Source organism: Terrapene carolina, unplaced genomic scaffold (assembly GCF_002925995.2).
Source record: "Terrapene carolina triunguis isolate 2854851 unplaced genomic scaffold, T_m_triunguis-2.0 Scaffold131, whole genome shotgun sequence".
NCBI lineage: Eukaryota > Metazoa > Chordata > Testudines > Emydidae > Terrapene > Terrapene triunguis.
The window spans coordinates 38,583,741-38,600,993 of NW_020664482.1; the positions used below are offsets into that span (position 1 = coordinate 38,583,741).

Sequence of the window (17,253 nt, forward strand, 5' to 3'; positions counted from 1 at the left end):
TCTGTGTTTGTACAGCACTTGGCCCAAGGGGGCCCTGATTGTGGTTGGTGCCTAGGACCCACCATAATGTGATGATTACTAGCAGGCCAGCCTGCATGGCAGAGCCATAGCTACACTGGGGCTAGAGTGACCAGGTGTCCGGTTTTGGACTGGAACACTCGGTCGAAAAGGAATCCTGATGGCTCCGGTCAGCACCGCTGAATGTCCGGTTTGCGCTGCCGCAGTGGGGCTGGCAAGCTCCCTCCTAGCGCCACAGCCCGTGTGGCTCCCGGGTCCAAAAGCAGCCAGCATGTCCAGCTCCTAGCCTTAAGGGCTGCTGGCGGGGAGGGGGGGGGTAGTGTCTGCGTGGTGCCCTGCTCACAGGCGCAGCTCCCATTGGCTGGGTCAGGGCGCAAGAGGAACTAGTGCCACTGGCAAGTGCTCAGCAGGTGCCTGTTGAGGTATTGTGTGGCGCGCGCTTCTCGTGTGGCTCACTCAAGCTGCGGCATGTGCCCTGCTGTGAACCGCAGTCTGTCACCCCATCACCAGCACCCAGGAGTTGTAGGTATGTGTATCCCCGTCTCCCAGTGCTAGGAGTGGGGCTGTATCCCCGTCCCCCGTCAGTGCATCTCTCCCCTGTCCCATTCCATCCTGCCCCCCACACCTACCCATCCCAGCCCTGTACCCCTTACAGTGCTCTCCCACCCATCCTCTCCATCTCCCAGAGCTGCCACCCCCATGTCCCTCACCCCCTGCACCCCTTTCACCATCATACCCTGCTGCACTCCCATTATGGCCCTATCCACTCCACATCCTCATGCACCTGTAGCTTTCTGCCTCCTCCTCCATCCACCCCACATCCCCTCCTCTCTCCTTCACTGCCCCCTCTCATCCCTACCCTGCTCTTATCCTTGGCCTCTTTCCCTCCCCATCCTCTCTCCTCTACCCCCTCCCTTCCCGGCTGGGTGATTTAGGCAGCCCCTGGAAAAGTGTATGAAAAAGTGTGTCTGTGTAGGCAAGTGTGTGTGCATACATGCATGGCAAGTGTGTCTTTGTGTAGAGAGGTGCATGTATTGCTGCATGTGTATATACCTGTGTGAATAAAATTTGTAGCCTAACTCTTTGACTTTTATTCCTTTTGCTGGCTTGGCACAAGAAAATAGATGGCATAAAATGTGTATTCATTTCATAACAAGTTTTTAAAAGAGAAGGGAACTGTAAAAGAAACATTATTTCTTAAACAGTGAATGTTGACTAGTAATTGCAGAAGAGCCACTGTATCATACATTTCTCCCCACCCCACCCTTGTCTAGCTACATTATAAACGCTTGCAGACTCTCTCTTTTTATGTGTATGTCTAGCACCTACCACCCTGGAGCCCTGATCTTATTTGGGGTTTCTAGGCACTAAACAACAATTGTAATAATAAATAAAGTGGAAGTATATGTGTTAGTACATGCTGGAGATGTACACATGAATACATGTGTATCTGCATGTAGGTATGAGAATCTGTAGAAACTGATTTATTTTTATAGATATCTGGACAGGTGTGCATTTCTGTGGTTGTGCTCTATGGATTTGTATTTGGGCTGTGGGAGTGAGCCTTTAATGGACCCACTGCAGCTGTGATAATGTGTGGTTCTAATTCCATACATACAATTACAGTAACTTTAGTGAACCAAAACCACGGAGCTGGTTATGAAAAATGGGAAGAGGGAAGGGTAAAAAAAAAAATCATGAAAACCTTAGTGAAATTTCTATTTTTTTTTTAATTACCCTTATTGACTATTTTGCTGCCAGCTCTAGCATCCTGTAACAAATAAAACGTGAATTTAGCATGATCTAGGTGCCAAAAAAAACCTAAGCCTGTTTGGGCCTTGCAGTGAAACTGAGCACGTAAGTGACGGTGGGGGAGAGCAAGCGAGTGAGGGACAGGGGATGAAGGGGGCGGGGAGCAGGGGGTTGGACTCGATGACCTTCTGCGGTCCCTTCCAACCCTGATATTCTATGAGGGGCTCAGGAAGGGGCAGGGCAAGGGCGTTGGGGTTTTCTGGAATTAGAAAGTTGGTAACCCTAGCTGGGGCAAGGGGCTGTAGCTCATGTGCCCTAGTCTGTCTGACCCAGCTCGCTGTGACGAAACCTGGTGGGGTTCGGGTGCCTGGGAAGGGCGTGGCTAATAGAGGCCCCATAAGGCAGCCGCGCTCTGGCAGGCCCTTATGGGACTCCCCTGTCGGCTAGCAATGGTAGGGTTACCATATTTCCACAATCAAAAAAGAGGACACTGGGGGGGGGAGGAGCCCCGCCCTAGCCCCACCCCCGCCCCATCCACTCCCTCCCACTTCCCACCCCCTGACTGCCCCCCTCAAAACCCCCAACTCCCCACTTCTTGTCCCCTGACTGCCCCCTGCTGAGAACCCCCCACCCTAACTGCCCCCCCTAGGAACTTACCTGTCCCCTGACTGCCCCGACGCTTATCCACTCGCATGGGTGGCAGGGTTGTAGAAATTTTGGTGGTGCCCAGAACCCGCCCCCCCCACCTGCCTAAGGCTCTGGGAGGGGTATTGGGTGAGGGGAGGAAGTCTGGGGTGCAGGTCCTGGGTGGGGGGAGGAAGTCTAGGGTGCAGGAGGGGTGCAGGGTGCAGGCTCTGGGATAGAGTTTGGGGGTGGGAGGTGGTGCAAAGGGAGGGGGTGCAGGCTTTGGGAGGGAGTTTGAGGGCAGGAGGGGGGGTGTGGGAAGGGGGAGGGGGTTTGTGAGTTTGGGGATAGGAGGGGTGCAAGGGTGAGGGCTGTGGGGCTGAGGATGAGGGGTTCATGATGCAGGAGGGGGCTCAGGGCTGGGGCAGAGGAATAGGGGGTGGGGGGATGAGGGTTGGGTCTGAGGATGAGGGGTTCATGATGCAGGAGGGGGCTCTGGGATGGAGCAGAGGATTAGGGTGCAGGGGGATGAGGGTTGGGGCTGAGGATGAGGGGTTCATGATGCAGGAGGGGGCTCAGGGCTGGGGCAGAGGATTAGGGTGCGGGAGGATGAGGGTTGGGGCTGAGGGGTTCATGATACAGGAGGGGGCTCATGGATGGAGCAGAGGATTAGGGTGCGGGGGTATGAGGGCTGGGGCTGAGGGGTTTGGGGCGTTGGAGAGGCTCAGGGCTAGGGTGGAAGGGCAGGGTAAGGGCAGCCTGTCTTGCCATTTGTGGATGGGGGGCACTAGGACCCGGGGGCAGCAGACAGCAGTTGCTGCCGGCTCTGGCAGTACAAGCAGGCATGGGAGAGGCAGGCGGGGGGGGGGATGCGTGGAGGGGGGGTGGCAGGTGGAGGGGCCGGGGACCCATCCAACACTCCCCCGCTCCCTGACTGCCCCCTGGGACTCCCCTTACCATGCTCATGTCCACGTGTAGGCAAAACACCGCTACAGGCAGCAGGGGGGAGCAGGGGAGGGCTCTGGCTGCTGGAGGCCAATGGGAGTGGGTCAGTCGGCCCAGCCGCCCAATCAGCAGCCGCACTCTGCATGGAAGGGAGGGAGGGAGGGGAGGGGAAAAATCCCGGACCTTTTAACCTTGTTACCAATTCCTCCCGGACGGCTATTTAGAGACGCAAAAGCCGGACATGTCCGGGGAAATACGGATGGATGGTAACCCTAAGCAATGGGGGCATAGCTGAGTCTGGCTGTACTACAACAACCAGCAGCCCCTGGAGCCTGCCCCGCCCCTCCACTCGGGCCCCGCCGCACGGTGCTCCTGGGAGTTGCAGTCCAGGCCTTGAGCTGGCTGGAGCAGGGGGAGTGAGAGGTGCTGGGGGCCAGAGCCATGCGGAGGTGAGAGGGGCGGGTATCTCGGATCTCGCAGCTGGGCGCTCGTGACTCCCCCGGGGGCAGCCAGGGCCTGGGCTGCTGCAGGGTTCGGGCAGTTGGAGGGCGGGGTGGGGAGGCAGAATAGGGGTGGCTCTGTGGAAGGAAGTGGGAGTGGGGTGCTCTGGGGTAGGGGTTGGGGGTGTTCTGGGGGAGGGAGGGAGGAAGGAGGGAAGGGGAGGTGGGTGGAAGGAGGAGGGTTGGGGAGGAAGGAAGGCTGGGGCGTGCTGGGGCCTGCAGAGTTGTGGGTGCTCTGGAAGGGAGGGGATGGGGAAAGGATGATTGGGTGTTGGATGCTCAGGTGGGGGGGAAGATGAGGACTAGGGGGTTGAGGGTGCTTTGAAGGAGGAAGGGGGTGGGAGGCTGGGTGGAAGGATGGGGGTGTTCTGGGGGCAGACGGGAGGGGAGATGGGAGGGAGCAGGGCAGAAGGATAGGGAGTGCTGGGGGCTGCAGAGTTGGGGTGCTCTGGGGAAGAAGGGAGAGGATGGGGAAAGATGATGACTGGGGGTTGGGGATGCTCAGGTGGGGGGAAGATGAGGGTTGGGGTGCTTTGGAGGAAGAGGGGGAGTTGGGGGGCAGGAAGGAAGGATGGGGAGTTGAAGTGCTCTGGGGGAGGAAGAGTGGGGGTTGAAGGTGCTCTGGGGGAATGATTTCCTTGTATGCAAGTTCCTGTGAGATTCCTCTAATGCAGACAGCCTGTACGTGAATTCCTGCATTGCCAGCTCTTGTGATTTTATTGAGTCCTACAATACTTAGTGTTTTTCTTAAAGCCCCAGTTCCTGGAATCAAGAGAGGGCAACAATATCTCAGCTTACATTTTTTAAAAAAGGTACTAGCTCTCGTGATGGCAGAGAAAAGCTTGAAAACACCAAGCGAGTTTGCCTTAAAGGATCTTAAACCTCAACACAAATAAAAAGCCCAGTATTTATTATTTTAAAATAAATCTAATTATTTCAGTGGGTGGCCCAAGTCATGATTTTTGAGGCTTTGGGTTGGCCACCTTGCAATCTTTCATGAGCCTGTCACCCCCTGGAGTGAGTGAGGCCAGCCTGTCTGCTCTGCAGTGAGAGATTTGAACAGTATCCATTTGCTACCAAAGTTCAATATCACTGATGCAATACCCTAAAAACTTCTGTGTTAATTTCTACTCCAGTTAAACACAGGAGATGATGGTGAGATGGGGGGAGTCTTTGGCAAGGGCAAAACCAAGTAGAGATTTTAAAAAAGCAAGTTCCTATTTAACACAGAGAGGGGTCCTACTAAATTGGCACATCATACCAATAATAGATAGTAAAACAAAATATCATAATGCAACTATATAAAACCATGGTATGCCCACGCCTTGAATACTGCATGTAGTTCTGATCGCCTCATCTCAAAAAAGATATATTAGAATTGGGAAAAGTACTGAGAGAAGGGCAACAAAAATGACTAGGGGTATGGAACAGCTTCTGTATGAGGAGAAATTAAAAATGCTGGGCCTGTTCAGCTTAGAAAAGAGACAACTAAGGGCAGATGTGATAGAGGTCTATAAAATCATGAATGGTGTGGAGAACGTGAATAGGGAAGTATTGTTTACCCCTTCACATAAGAACTGTGGATCACCTGATGAAATTAGTAGGCAGCAGGTTTAAAACAAACGTAAGAAAGTACATCTTCACCCAATGCACAGTCAATCTGTGGAACTCATTGCCAGGGGATGTTGTGAAGGCCAAAAGTATAACTGGGTTCAAAAAAGAATTAGATAAGTTCATGGAGGATAGGGCCATCAACTCCATGATCTGGGTGTCCCTCCATCTTTGACTGCCAGAAGCTGGAACTGGACAATGGGATAGATCAGTGGTTCTCAAACTGTGGGATGGGACCCCATTTTAATGGAGTCTCCAGGGCCAGCATTAGACTTGCTAGGACCCAGGGCTGAAGCTGAAGCCTGAGCTCCACCCCCACCCAAGGTGGCGGGGCTTGGGCTCCGGCCCCCTCCTGGGGTCATGTAGTAACTTGTTTGTCAGAAGGGGGTCGCGGTGCAATGAAGTTTGAGAACCCTTGGGATAGATCAATTGAAATTGCCCTGTCCTGTTCAGTCCCTCTGAAGTATCTAGCACCAGCCACTGTCAGAGACAGGATATTGGGCTAGATGGACCATTGGTCTGATCTAGTATGGCTGTTCTTATGTTCTTATACTGGCACTTTCTAAGCTTTCATTTAAAAACAAAGTGAAGTTTCTAGCTATGATTGTTGTGAAGAAACCTTCACCCAACACTGGGCTGTTTGCCCAAATGTTCCCCAGTGCATGGCTGTCTGCCTGAGTTTAGAGGCAGCCTGAAACAATTGCCCTAGGAGAGGTGTGAGCAGCTCCATTCATACCAATAAAGTATTAAAGCCTGAATCTTAATAAGTGTTTAGACCTCTGCATTGTTAATCATTTCACTGTTCATAACTTTTGCCGGAACATCCTGTGCCTCTAAGATTGGGAGTTGGGCTTGAGAAGTGTATCAACTATTTCTTCCCTCCCCCTATTCTGACCTTGGTGCAGGCTCTGAGAGAAGGAAACAAAAAGCCACAGAACAGTAGATGCCAATGTCCTTTAAAGTTCTGTATGAAATAACAAATGCAAGGCAATGTGCCGTGTGTGGAGCAAGTTCTCCCTTAGAAAGGCAGATTGATAATCAAGTTTATAACTATGTTCAAGCATGCTGCCAACTTTCTGCTTTCTTTGACGGTCTCGGATGGCTTTATTTTTTATTTTTTTGGGGGGGAGGGAGGGGTTTGCACTGAGTCATTTGAAGCTAGGTAGGATTAATTTTTTAAAATAGATCTTCCATAAATAAAAATTACAGGATTGAATGTGAATAAAAAAAAGTGCTCCTAGGATATTTTTAATTTTCCAAAAATCATCTTTGTGCCTTTCTAATTGACATCAGTGAAAGCTCTGCCATGAAGGTTATTTTTAGTTCCAGCTTGTGCTTTATAGCCCATCTGGACTGTCACATTGTCTTCCTAGTGTTCTAATAAAGGGCTGAAAGACAGAATATCTGTAGAATTATCAATATGGTAGATTTGGGTGTGGGGGTGGGGGAGTAAAGCACTCTCTGTAACTTACTGACTCCCTCTGTTGTGTTTCCACGCCCAGGGTCAACAGCAGCCTGTCTAGTGATGATCTCCTCCTGGAGGATTTGGAGACAGAAGGAGAGAGGCAGCTGAAGAGCCTCCTTCATCATCAGCTTGATACTGCTGTCTCCATTGAACAGTAAGTATTGAACTAGCCAGCATTTCCCAGCAAAGCACAAGGCTAAAGGCTGCCCTTGCTGGCACTTGGGTGCTGGCCAACAGAGCATATTCAGATTATTGAGGGCAGCACCACCAGCAGTACAACAGCATTAATGCTGTAGCATGCAGATGATGAGAAGATATTGGTGTAGGTGAGTCATTGACAAACACATGGAGGCAGGTTGCACAAGCAAAGCTTCCTGTGCTGTCTCTCACTCAAGCAGTGAGCACCGGAGCATGGTTCTTTCTCCCAGCATTCTCATCATGCAAACACATAGTGTAGTTAGATTTTTCAGCCACTAGGTGACACTGCACATAATAGAAATATACACTGCTTGATGCGCCCCTGCCTTATAATCTTATAGTATCAGGTAAAAGAATGTGGAATGTGCCCAGGTTAGAGAGGACAGCCCTTCAGAAGCACAGCATCTCTGGTGCCCATGCTAGGCTGCCGGTGGTGAGAGTGTGTCCAGGTTTATCTAAAGGCCAGGATCCTACCCCCCACACTTAACTTCTGAGCCCTAAGGACTTCTTACTTTGCTGTTGATTTGTGTTGCAGGTGCGTGTCCAAGCGGCGATGCTTCGCCCCAGCCGCTCTTTACAAGCCCTTTGGAGAGGAGGCGGCAGGGACTCTGACCTTATCGCAGTTCCAGGCACTGCAGGAGAATGAGCAAGAAACAGCCTCTCTTCGAGAACTGGGGCTCTCAGACTCAGAGATCCTGCTCTGGAAGAACCATGCTTCAGCAGATAAGGTGGGGAAGGAGCTTTACTAGCAACTGCAGGAACCTGGAATCCAGCATAGAGGGCCCTCTAGAACATAATGGAATCTGGAGTCCGAAGCTCTGCAGAGGGTATTAATAATAGCCAATAATAAATTGCAGCTTTTAAGGCACCTTAAGCATTCTACCAAGGAATGGCTAACAGTACGTCTACGTTCCATAGCGCTGCATTCACAAATAGGTAGAACCCTGTGCGGATACAAAATTTATATCCGCGAATGTAAATCGGTATCCACAGAACTGCAGGGCTCTATCGGGAAGTGCAGTGGCAAAAGCAGCAGCCTGGCAGGCTGCCGCTCCCAGAAGCCAGTGCCCTGCGCTGGCAGCTCCTCCTGCGTGGTTGTACCACCCCCGGCCCCGCCTATTGGGGCGGGCACCACGCTCACCGGCAGCTGTCCCTGGTTGCACTAGTGCAGTGGGCAGTGCTAGGAGCGGTACAGCCCAGCTGGAGGAGCTGCTGGCGCAGGGCACTGGCTCCTGGGAGCGGTGGCCCGCCAGGCTGCTGCTTTCGCCACTTCGGTTCCCGGTAGAGTTCCGCAGATACTGATTTATATCCGTGGATATATGTATCTGTGCAGGGCTCTACAAATAGATCGGCGAACAGGAGCAGATGTTACCTATTGCTCAGTTAAAGAGAGCCAGAAACAGGTGGGTATGTGGATACAAGTAAATAAGGAGCAAAGTAAATGAAATCAGAACTATCAGTAAGGTCAGATGAGAATGAGCTGCGTGTCCTTTTAACCCCCTCTGGGTCATGGGTTCCTAGCTTTGCGTATAATGCTGTCTCTGGTCGCTAATAAGCATCCCTCTAGTCTGAATTGGGTGGGTTTTCTCCTAAGCAGTGCTGCTACTGCGTTTCAGGGCTCTGGGCTGGGGGCAGCCCCTGAAGCCATGCGGGAACGGCTGCGAGCCATCCAGGAGAAGATCACAGAGCGCCAGCGCATTTTGTCCCTGCCACAGAGGTTTGCTGGCAGCAAACAGTTGAGCCGGCGGGAGATGGAGATTGAGAATGCGCTCTTCCAGGGGATGGACCGTCATTCCTTCCTGCGGGCACTCTACCACCAAGGTACACGGGCTCCCCAACGCCATCAGGGTGGGAGTAACTCACTGAGCACCTGGGAGTGCAGGAGCAAGTGTTCTGTGAACGTAGATCTGGGGTGTGTCCTTCTTGCCCTTTCTCCCTGAAGAAATGGTTCTACTTCTGGACCCTGTGATGCGAGGGGAGGAGCTATTTTCCTTTTGCCCAGAGCATCTTGCATGAACAGACCATTTTAAAGAAAGGACTTTCTAGCATATGAGTCTGCACAGAGCCGCTGTTGGAATGAACACGCTCCCACTGGCAGGCTGAATTCGGCGCTGACAGCTGTGCAACACAGTTGGTTCACTGGGATGGCATGGGTGTAGCTGGAGACAGAGTTCAGCCTGTATATATAATAGCAGCATGTAACCTGGTTCTGTTGTTAATTATTTATACTGCTGTAGTGCCTAGTGGGCCAACCAAAATCAGTGCCTATTGTGCTAGGCAGAGTGAATACACAAAGACTGTACCTATCCTGAATTTCTATCAGGCTAAATATACAAGACAGACACAGGGTGGGATGGAAACTGAGCAGGGAAGTGACTTGGCCAAGGTCACCCAGCAGGGTCAGTGGCAGAGTCAGAACTAGAACCCAGGTGTCCTGATTCCCAGCCCAGGACCCTCTCCACTTCACCACACTGCTTCTCACCTGAGCATCACTTTTCTCCTGCCCCTTTGTTGTATTCTCTCTCACAATCTGACCCATATCTAGCACTGCCCTAGACGACTGCGGAAACGCATCATACACCAGATCATAGCGAGGGTCACAGTTAAAGGGGTATTGCAAGCCTAACAATTAGGTTTTGTTTGTTAGAAAAACTGTTTAAAGAAGGTGCTTTTCACGACTTAGTTAAAAAAATGCCTTTTTCATTACTATTATTATTATTTGTTGGTTGTATTATTGGAGTGGTTAGGAGCCCTGGTCATTGACCAGGGCCACATTGTGCTAGGCGCTGTACAAACACAGTACGGAAAGATGGTCCTTGCCCCAAAGAGCTGACAATCTAATGACATTGGTACCCCATTCCCACCTACAGCTGCAGCGTCCAGGAAGTGCAGCTGCCCGTGGACTAACCCATGTGGTGTTACACTGCACTCCGCTGGGACACTTGGGGGGAGGGATAGCTCAGTGGTTTGAGCATTGGCCTGCTAAACCCAGGGTTGTGAGTTCAATCCTTGAGGGGGCCATTTAGGGATCTGGGGCAAAAATCTGTCTGGGGATTGGTCCTGCTTTGAGCAGGGAGTTGGACTAGATGACCTCCTGAGGTCCCTTCCAACTCTGATATTCTATGATTCTAACACAGTAAAAAAGCACCCTATTTAATGCTACATGGATGGGGGGAAAGTTTCATTTTTGCCCTTGCTTCCATTAAATAAACCAAGGCAGATGTTATTGGTAACCCAGGCAAGGAAGCTCCTTTAAATCCCTGATTTTTAACCTGATAGTGTCCCTGAAAGCTCAACAAAATGTGTTTGTTCAAAATAACATTTTAAAAAGCTGCATGGCAGGAAATAAGCTTCACTAGCTATAAGCACGGACCAGGTGGAGAAAGGTCTCTGCTAGCTGGAGCGCAGGGGAACCAGTCAGTGTGCTGATCTCTGGAACATATTGAAATCAAGTGGCAGATTATAAAGTCCACAGGATAATTGAGTTGGGAATGAGAGTCATAGATAACATTCTGGTAGAGTTGCTGTTCTTCCCAGAAACCTGTTTTAATCTAGAATACCATCAGTTACTGCTGGCAGCCTACATTTTGCCTTTCAGCAACCCCCAGTCTCCTGCTGGAGGCTGGACTGAGCTGCCCCAGAGCAGAACGTCCGGTCTTTGGGGCCCAGGCTCTAACTCTATCCAGTGATCTATCGATTTACTTGTGGTGGTGGTGGGTTTTGTCATGTCACCATATTTCTTTACTGTGGATTAGATGAAGCTCAGAAGAGGATGGTGAATGAAAAGGACCCCATGGGTCACTTGGAGACTGTCTGTCAAGAGATGCTAAAAAAGCCATTGCCCGGGGAATCCCAGTCTACAAAAAGTGATCCATGCTTGCCTTGCTTCCCCTCTTCAAGTGGACCTTTGGTTAAGGGTACCACACAGCTTCCGGACCAGGGAGAGCAGACAGAACAGTGTGGAGGTCCCAGCCTCCCCATGATTAAGACAGCGGGGACTGTGGCCCAGAGACCCACCCTGGGGCCTGCAACTGTAAAGGAGCCTGTGGAGTTCATCCCAGAAGAGGAGATCCGCAAGAATCGTCTCTCGGAGGAGGAGATCAGGAGCATCTCCCGATTTTCCTCCTACGAGCCGGGAGAGCCAAGCAAGGTATGATAAACGTCAAGCTGAAGGTAATAAACTGGGTATGTTCCCCCTTCCCAGTTATTATTGTACCATATAAGCTGGGTGCAAAACTGGATGAAAAACCGTTCCCAGAGAGTAATTATCAGTGGTTCACAGTCATGATGGAAGGGCATATCGAGTGCGGTCGTGCAGGGATCAGTTCTGTTAAGTATCTTCATCAATGATGTAGATAATGGCATAGAGAATACACTTATAAAGTCTGCGGACGATACCAAGCTAGGAGGGGTTGCAAGTGCTTTGGAGGATAGGATTAAAATTCAAAATGATCTGGACAAACTGGACAAGTGCTCTGAAATAAATAGGATGAAATTCAATAAGGTCAAATGCAAAGACTACACTTAGGAAGGAACAATCAGTTGCACCTGTACAAAATGGGAAATGACTGCCTAGGAAGGAGTACTGCGGAAAGGGATCTCGGGGTCATAGTGGACCACAAGCAAAATATGAGTCAACAGTGTAACACTGTTGCAGAAAAAACGAACATCATTCTGGGATGTATTAGCAGGAGTGTTGTAAGCAAGACACGAGAAGTAATTCTTCTGCTCTACTCCACGCTGATTAGGCCTCAACTGGAGTATTGTGTCCAATTCTGGATGCCACATTTCAGGAAAGATGTGGACAAACTGGAGAAAGTCCAGAGAAGAGCAACAAAAATGATGAAAGGTCTAGAAAACATGACCTATGAGGGAAGATTGGAAAAAATTGGGTTGTTTAATCTGGAAAAGAGAAGACTGAGAGGAGACATGATAACCGTTTTCAAGTACATAAAAGGCTGTTACAAGGAGGAGGGAGAAGAATTGTTCTTCTTAACCTCTGAGGATAGGACAAGAAGCAATGGGCTTAAATTGCAGCAAGGGCAGTTTAGGTTGGACATTAGGAAAAACTTCCTAACTATCAGAGTGGTTAAGCACTGGAATAATTTGCCTAGGGAGGTTGTGGAATCTCCATCATTGGAGATTTTGAAGAGCGGGTTAGACAAACACCTGTCAGGAATGGTCTAGATAATACTTCTTCCTGCCAAGAGTACAGGGGACAGGACTAGATGACCTCTTGAGGTTCCTTCCAGTCCTATGGTTGTATGTCCTAACGCAGAGCTCTGGGGACACTGTTCTGGCACCTGTATTAGATTTCTGGATTCCAAGGCCAGAAGGGGCTAGTGGGCAGAATCCTATGGGTAAAGATTCCTACTTGCTAATGATGGAGCATCACCAAACAAGTGTGTGCAGTTGCCTCCCAGCCAAAGGAGAAATAGTTTCCTCTGTTGAGGGAATAAAGATGATCTTTGGAGTCGACAAAAGAGATTCCCCTGCTTAAATACTCCTAGGATACCTAACTGCCAGCCATGCTTCAAACCCAGCCCCAGATGGACTATAGTGGGAGGAAGATCTCTGGCTCTCAGAGACCTAGACAAACATAGGGCCGTCTCCATAACTAGTTATGAGCAATCTGAATGCCTTCCCACAATGCTATGTTTAAACCTTGTTTAACAGGCAGCAAGAGCTCATGATATAAATAACTGGAGCCAACAAGAACCGATGTAGATATAGCATGATACAGCCTCAAAAAAGCCATAAGATGCCCTCCTATATATGCCTGTCTCTGTCTTCTAAACATACAACCACCAGTGTGGGGCAGGGGGAGGGCTGTAGGGAGGTGAGAGGGGCAGCGTCAGCCCCTCCCCATGTGGAGCAGAAGGGGCTGTAGGGGGGTGAGAGGGGCAGGGCTAGCCCCTCGCCGTGTGGGGTGGGGGGCTGTAGGGGGGCGAGAGAGGCAGGGCCAGCCCCTTCCGGTGTGTGGCAGAGGGGCTGTGGAAGTGAGAGGGGAGTTAGCTGTATAGAGATGGCCCTTCTCACACAAGGCTGTGGTGTCTCTTTCTCTCTCCCCCCTATTGTTCTGGGGGCTGATTAGGTGCTGTATTTGAAGAACCTGAGCACTCGGGTGACAGTGAGGGACCTGGTCTCGCTGTTTGCTCGATTCCAGGAGAAGGATGGCCCACCGATCCAGTTCCGCCTGCTGAGTGGCCGCATGAGGGGCCAGGCCTTCATCACCTTTCCCAGTGAGTTGCTCAGCTGCATCTCGCAGGCCTTTCCTGATGAATTATGGTGCAGTGTCAGCTCCACAGTGCACTGTGCTGGAAGGGCCATGCTCCCTGGGGTAAGAGGGGAATTTGGCCACCATGCTTATCTGACCTCAGCATCCCCACACTGCCCCAGTGATGAATTCCAGCCCTCCCATAGAATAAGGGGGATTCAGTGTCATATGTTCACTCAGTGCTGGCATTCCCCACACACTGCTCTACCAATGAGCTCCCAGCACTATGCTGTATAACAGTGCACAAGAGCTAGAAATAGCCAGGAGAAGGCCACATGGTCCTGAGGTCTGTGCTTCAACCCAGTGGCCTTGAGAGCAGAGATGGTTATAAGAGCAGTTATATGTGCCCTGTAACCTGAGCTCACTTTACTCTCCTGTTCCAGGTGTCGAGGTTGCAGGGGAAGCAATGCTGCTGGTGAACGGCTATAGCCTGCTGGGGAAAACGCTGGTGATAGAGTTTGGGAAAAGTAAGGTGCAGTCATCAAGTGCTGACTCTGCCTCCCACAGCTCGTGTGCCACAGACAGTGCAGAGAAACCCACTACCAACTAGTGGACAAGTAATTTGTGGGGCGTGTGTGGATCCTCATGGATTGTGGTTATTCAGCTGTTGGAACAGTCCTTTAATGCTCTGATTCTGAGCTCAACGTTCCGGTATATAAGTCCCAGCTTGGGGCAGGGGAGTCCTGGGAGCTAAGTTCCTTCAAGTGAGACGCAGAGGAAAGCTAGAGGCAGCCCCACTCAGCATGGGACAGAGGAGACTCTTAAGATGACAGGAACAGAGGCAACCTCACCTGGTGTAAGGCAGAAGGGATGCTGAGGTCAGTGGCTTGGTAACAGACACTGGTCTGAAGGAGTCTGAGGATCTTAAATTGCTGTGTGTTTGAACACTCATACCATGCAGCATATTCTGAGGGCTGAGTCCTGTGCTGTATTCCATTCTGTATATAGTTTAAACAAATAGCTTTATGCTGTTTGTACAGGATGCCTGTTTTGTCACCACCTCCAGGGTAAGTGATAGCTGTTCCCGCCTGTTTATAGCTGTATTTTGGTGCTGCCATCTGAATGGCCTTTAAGGGGGGAGAATATGTAAATAAATGTGTTCAAGTTGTATTTTCCTAGTGCATGTCTCAGTTCTCCAGATGCTCTTGAGCCTTTTGCCCTCTCAGTATTGCAGGAGAGCTGCATCCATCATCTCCTTTGCCCAGAAATCTTTTTGGAGACTGTAGAAGCCTTCTGCATAGGGCCTTTCTTTTAGGACCAGGTATATTGTGCTTTGCAGACTCTAGATAATAACAGCAGATCTCACTCCTTCCTCACAAGTTACTGTACTGGAGCAGACCAGCAATGGTCTGTCTGGTCTGGGAGCCTGTCTCTGACAGTGGATAGCACTGGAGGGTTCAGAAGAAAGACATAAATGCCCCTCCCCTCACCCCATAGCACCACAATTACATCTGTGTATTTGATTATACTGTGCTATGTGACTGGGAAAACGACTTGACCCCTCACTCTTGATCCACTAAAGCCCCGAAGCACAAAGATTGGTAGCCTTTGTAATTGTTCCTAGCTAGTCTCACTGCAGATGCTGTTCTTGATATAAATGTTCAATTGCTTTCTGAGAATTATGCTATTTTCTTCAGGAATAGCCTCCTCTGTCAATAAATATGGCAGGCCATTGTAATGCTTCTTCTCCACCAACCTGACTGTCTCTGTAGAGAAGCATTTGAGATCCTCTTGCCCTCTGATTGATGGAACCAGATTTCATGGCTTTAACAGAGATGAGCTGTGCAACACCTGCCACACACCCAGAAGGGATGCAAATTCCCTATAACAGCTGGTTCCTTCCCCAAGCATCCAGCTAATAGCCCTGCTGTCTGTTGCTTTTTTCTCCCCTTGTCTAGTCTACCCCTAGCCTGTCAGTTTGATTTTTCTGGCTATTGTCAGCTCTCGGTAGCCTTTCATCGTGTGCCATGCGCAAAATCCAGGCTTGAGTTCAAATGTCAAATGGAGCGATGTGTAGTGTCCTACTTGCAATGCTGGCGAGGGTGGGGGTGGCTTTGGAGCAAAACAAAAGCAGAATGCAGAAGTGTTACTACATCCAGTCTTGAAGAATGCTCTACACAGTACAACAGAGCTCTCTGGCTTTGGTCCTGACCACCTTTGTCCTTACAAACTCTGGAGGCTTAATTCTTCAAAACAGCAGCATGATAGGCACAATGGCTGAGGAGCATTCTTGGACTCTTCAAACACCAGAGTTCCTTTGGGCCCTGTCTGGTGACCTCAGCCTGTTTAGTTCACATTGTCACGGAATGTTTGTGCGTCACAATGGGGATGGTTCCAAGCTCAACACTGGCTGGGATTTAAATTTAATTTCATAGGGAGCGGAGAAGGTGGAATTTTCTTCCACTTTACAGGAGAGTAGAAAACAGAGGGACATGCCAGAGGTAGGTCTAAATTACCTATTTTGTTTCCTTTCATTGGCAAGTTTTTTAATTCAGGTTACACCTTTCATGCCCATGCTTCCCTGAACGTCTGCATACTTGAATGATCATACAGAACTGGTAGTGGGACTGGGGATAGGATTAATTGCTGGGCAGGGGGCAGGCAGATAGGGTGAGAGCTCCAGCAACAGGGGCCAAAATCACCTTACCTAATACATTTGGGCAAGTGGGGTGCATTAATTGTTACATGCATGCACTGAGATTGGGTAGGGTAAGTTCAAAAATCAAGACAGACCAAAAAACACAATCTAGTCCTTTTAAAAAAAACAAAAAAACTCACCATTTTTTGGGTCTGACTCATGATTTTTGATCTCTAGAGATTGGCAGTACAGGAGTAGGGTTAGGGGGTTACCGTATTTCAAATTCCCAAATAGAGGGCACTACTTGGGGCGGGCGGGGGAAGAGCTGGGGTAGTGCTGGTGGAGGCACTGCCTTCAGAGCTCGTTGCCCAACTAGCAGCTGCTGCTTTCTGGGCCTCCAGCAGCAGTGCGTAAGTACAGCTGGCAAAATCACAGACATTTACTCATTTCAAAAATCTTCCCTGATAGAGATTGCTTTCTTGACCTGGACATATGGGAATCCTAGTTACAGGAGAGCCAGAGTGGGGGCAGCTGACAGAGACGGGCTGCTGCCCCAGGCGGTGGGTATGCAAATACGTCCAGGCCTTTAGGGAGCCCCAGGTGGGGGATCTCTCATTAGGATAGGTGAGAAGGCCGCCATATTGCTGTACGGACGTGGAAATGTCCCTTTGGAGGTCGCCATCTTTCTGTACTGCAGCGTGAAGGGGGAATCAGTATTGCTGTAGCGCAGGCCGTGAAGACCTCCATGTTGCTGTACGGCAGCGAGCTCCTAGCAGGGGCCGCCATGTTGTTGTACGGCACGGGACGGGACCTCCGGGTTGGGGGCCGCCATATTGCTGTGGTTGAGGGAGAAGGGGGCTCTCGGCGTTGCTGCAGTCGGAGCTGTCACTGCGCGGCTCCCCGCCTTCTCCCGCTGGAGCCCGCGGCGCGGAGCGCTGGGCCGCCATGGCCCGGAGGCTGAACACGGAGCAGGGCATCCGCCTCAGCGCGGTAGGTGGGGGCCCGGATCCGGGTCCGGGGCGGCGGGTCCGGCCTGCGGGAGCCCGGCCCTGACCGCCCCGCTCTGTCACTTTCCCCGCAGATGAGCCCGCGCTACCTGCAGAGCAACAGCACCAGCCACACGCGGCCCTTCAGCGCCATGGCCGAGCTGCTGGGTGAGGCCGGCTAGGCACTGGGGATGCTCGGGGAACTGGGAGCTGTGCGGGAGGCAGGGCAGGGGGGCTGGAGGGCAGTGGGGAGGGTGTCCAGGCACCGGTAGTTGTGCTGGGGGGAGGGGCAGGGGGGG

At 50.8% G+C, this 17,253-nt stretch overlaps 2 protein-coding genes across 2 annotated transcripts in view; both read left to right on the forward strand.

The window, feature by feature from the left end:
• The first annotated feature begins 3,731 nt into the window (after positions 1–3,731).
• Positions 3,732–14,946, forward strand: RBM41 (RNA binding motif protein 41). Its single transcript, XM_026652991.1, has 7 exons — positions 3,732–3,788; positions 6,953–7,069; positions 7,649–7,841; positions 8,730–8,934; positions 10,869–11,263; positions 13,208–13,355; positions 13,774–14,946. Exons 1-7 carry the CDS (start codon positions 3,781–3,783, stop codon positions 13,938–13,940), a joined length of 1,233 nt encoding a protein of 410 aa, XP_026508776.1. The 5' UTR covers positions 3,732–3,780; the 3' UTR covers positions 13,941–14,946.
• A 1,853-nt stretch (positions 14,947–16,799) lies between these two features.
• Positions 16,800–17,253, forward strand: part of MORC4 (MORC family CW-type zinc finger 4) — a 35,027-nt gene continuing 34,573 nt past the window's right edge. The window contains exons 1-2 of the mRNA XM_024197922.2: positions 16,800–16,958; positions 17,050–17,122. Coding sequence (XP_024053690.2) covers positions 16,914–16,958; positions 17,050–17,122 — 118 coding nt within the window. The 5' untranslated portion in view covers positions 16,800–16,913. The remainder of the gene's footprint in view (positions 16,959–17,049; positions 17,123–17,253) is intronic.

Coding starts and splice junctions, on each gene's coding strand:
- RBM41 (XM_026652991.1), top strand. Junction 8,935..10,868: donor GCGGGCACTCTACCACCAAG/GTACACGGGCTC, acceptor ACTGTGGATTAG/ATGAAGCTCAGAAGAGGATG. Junction 11,264..13,207: donor AGCCGGGAGAGCCAAGCAAG/GTATGATAAACG, acceptor GGGGCTGATTAG/GTGCTGTATTTGAAGAACCT.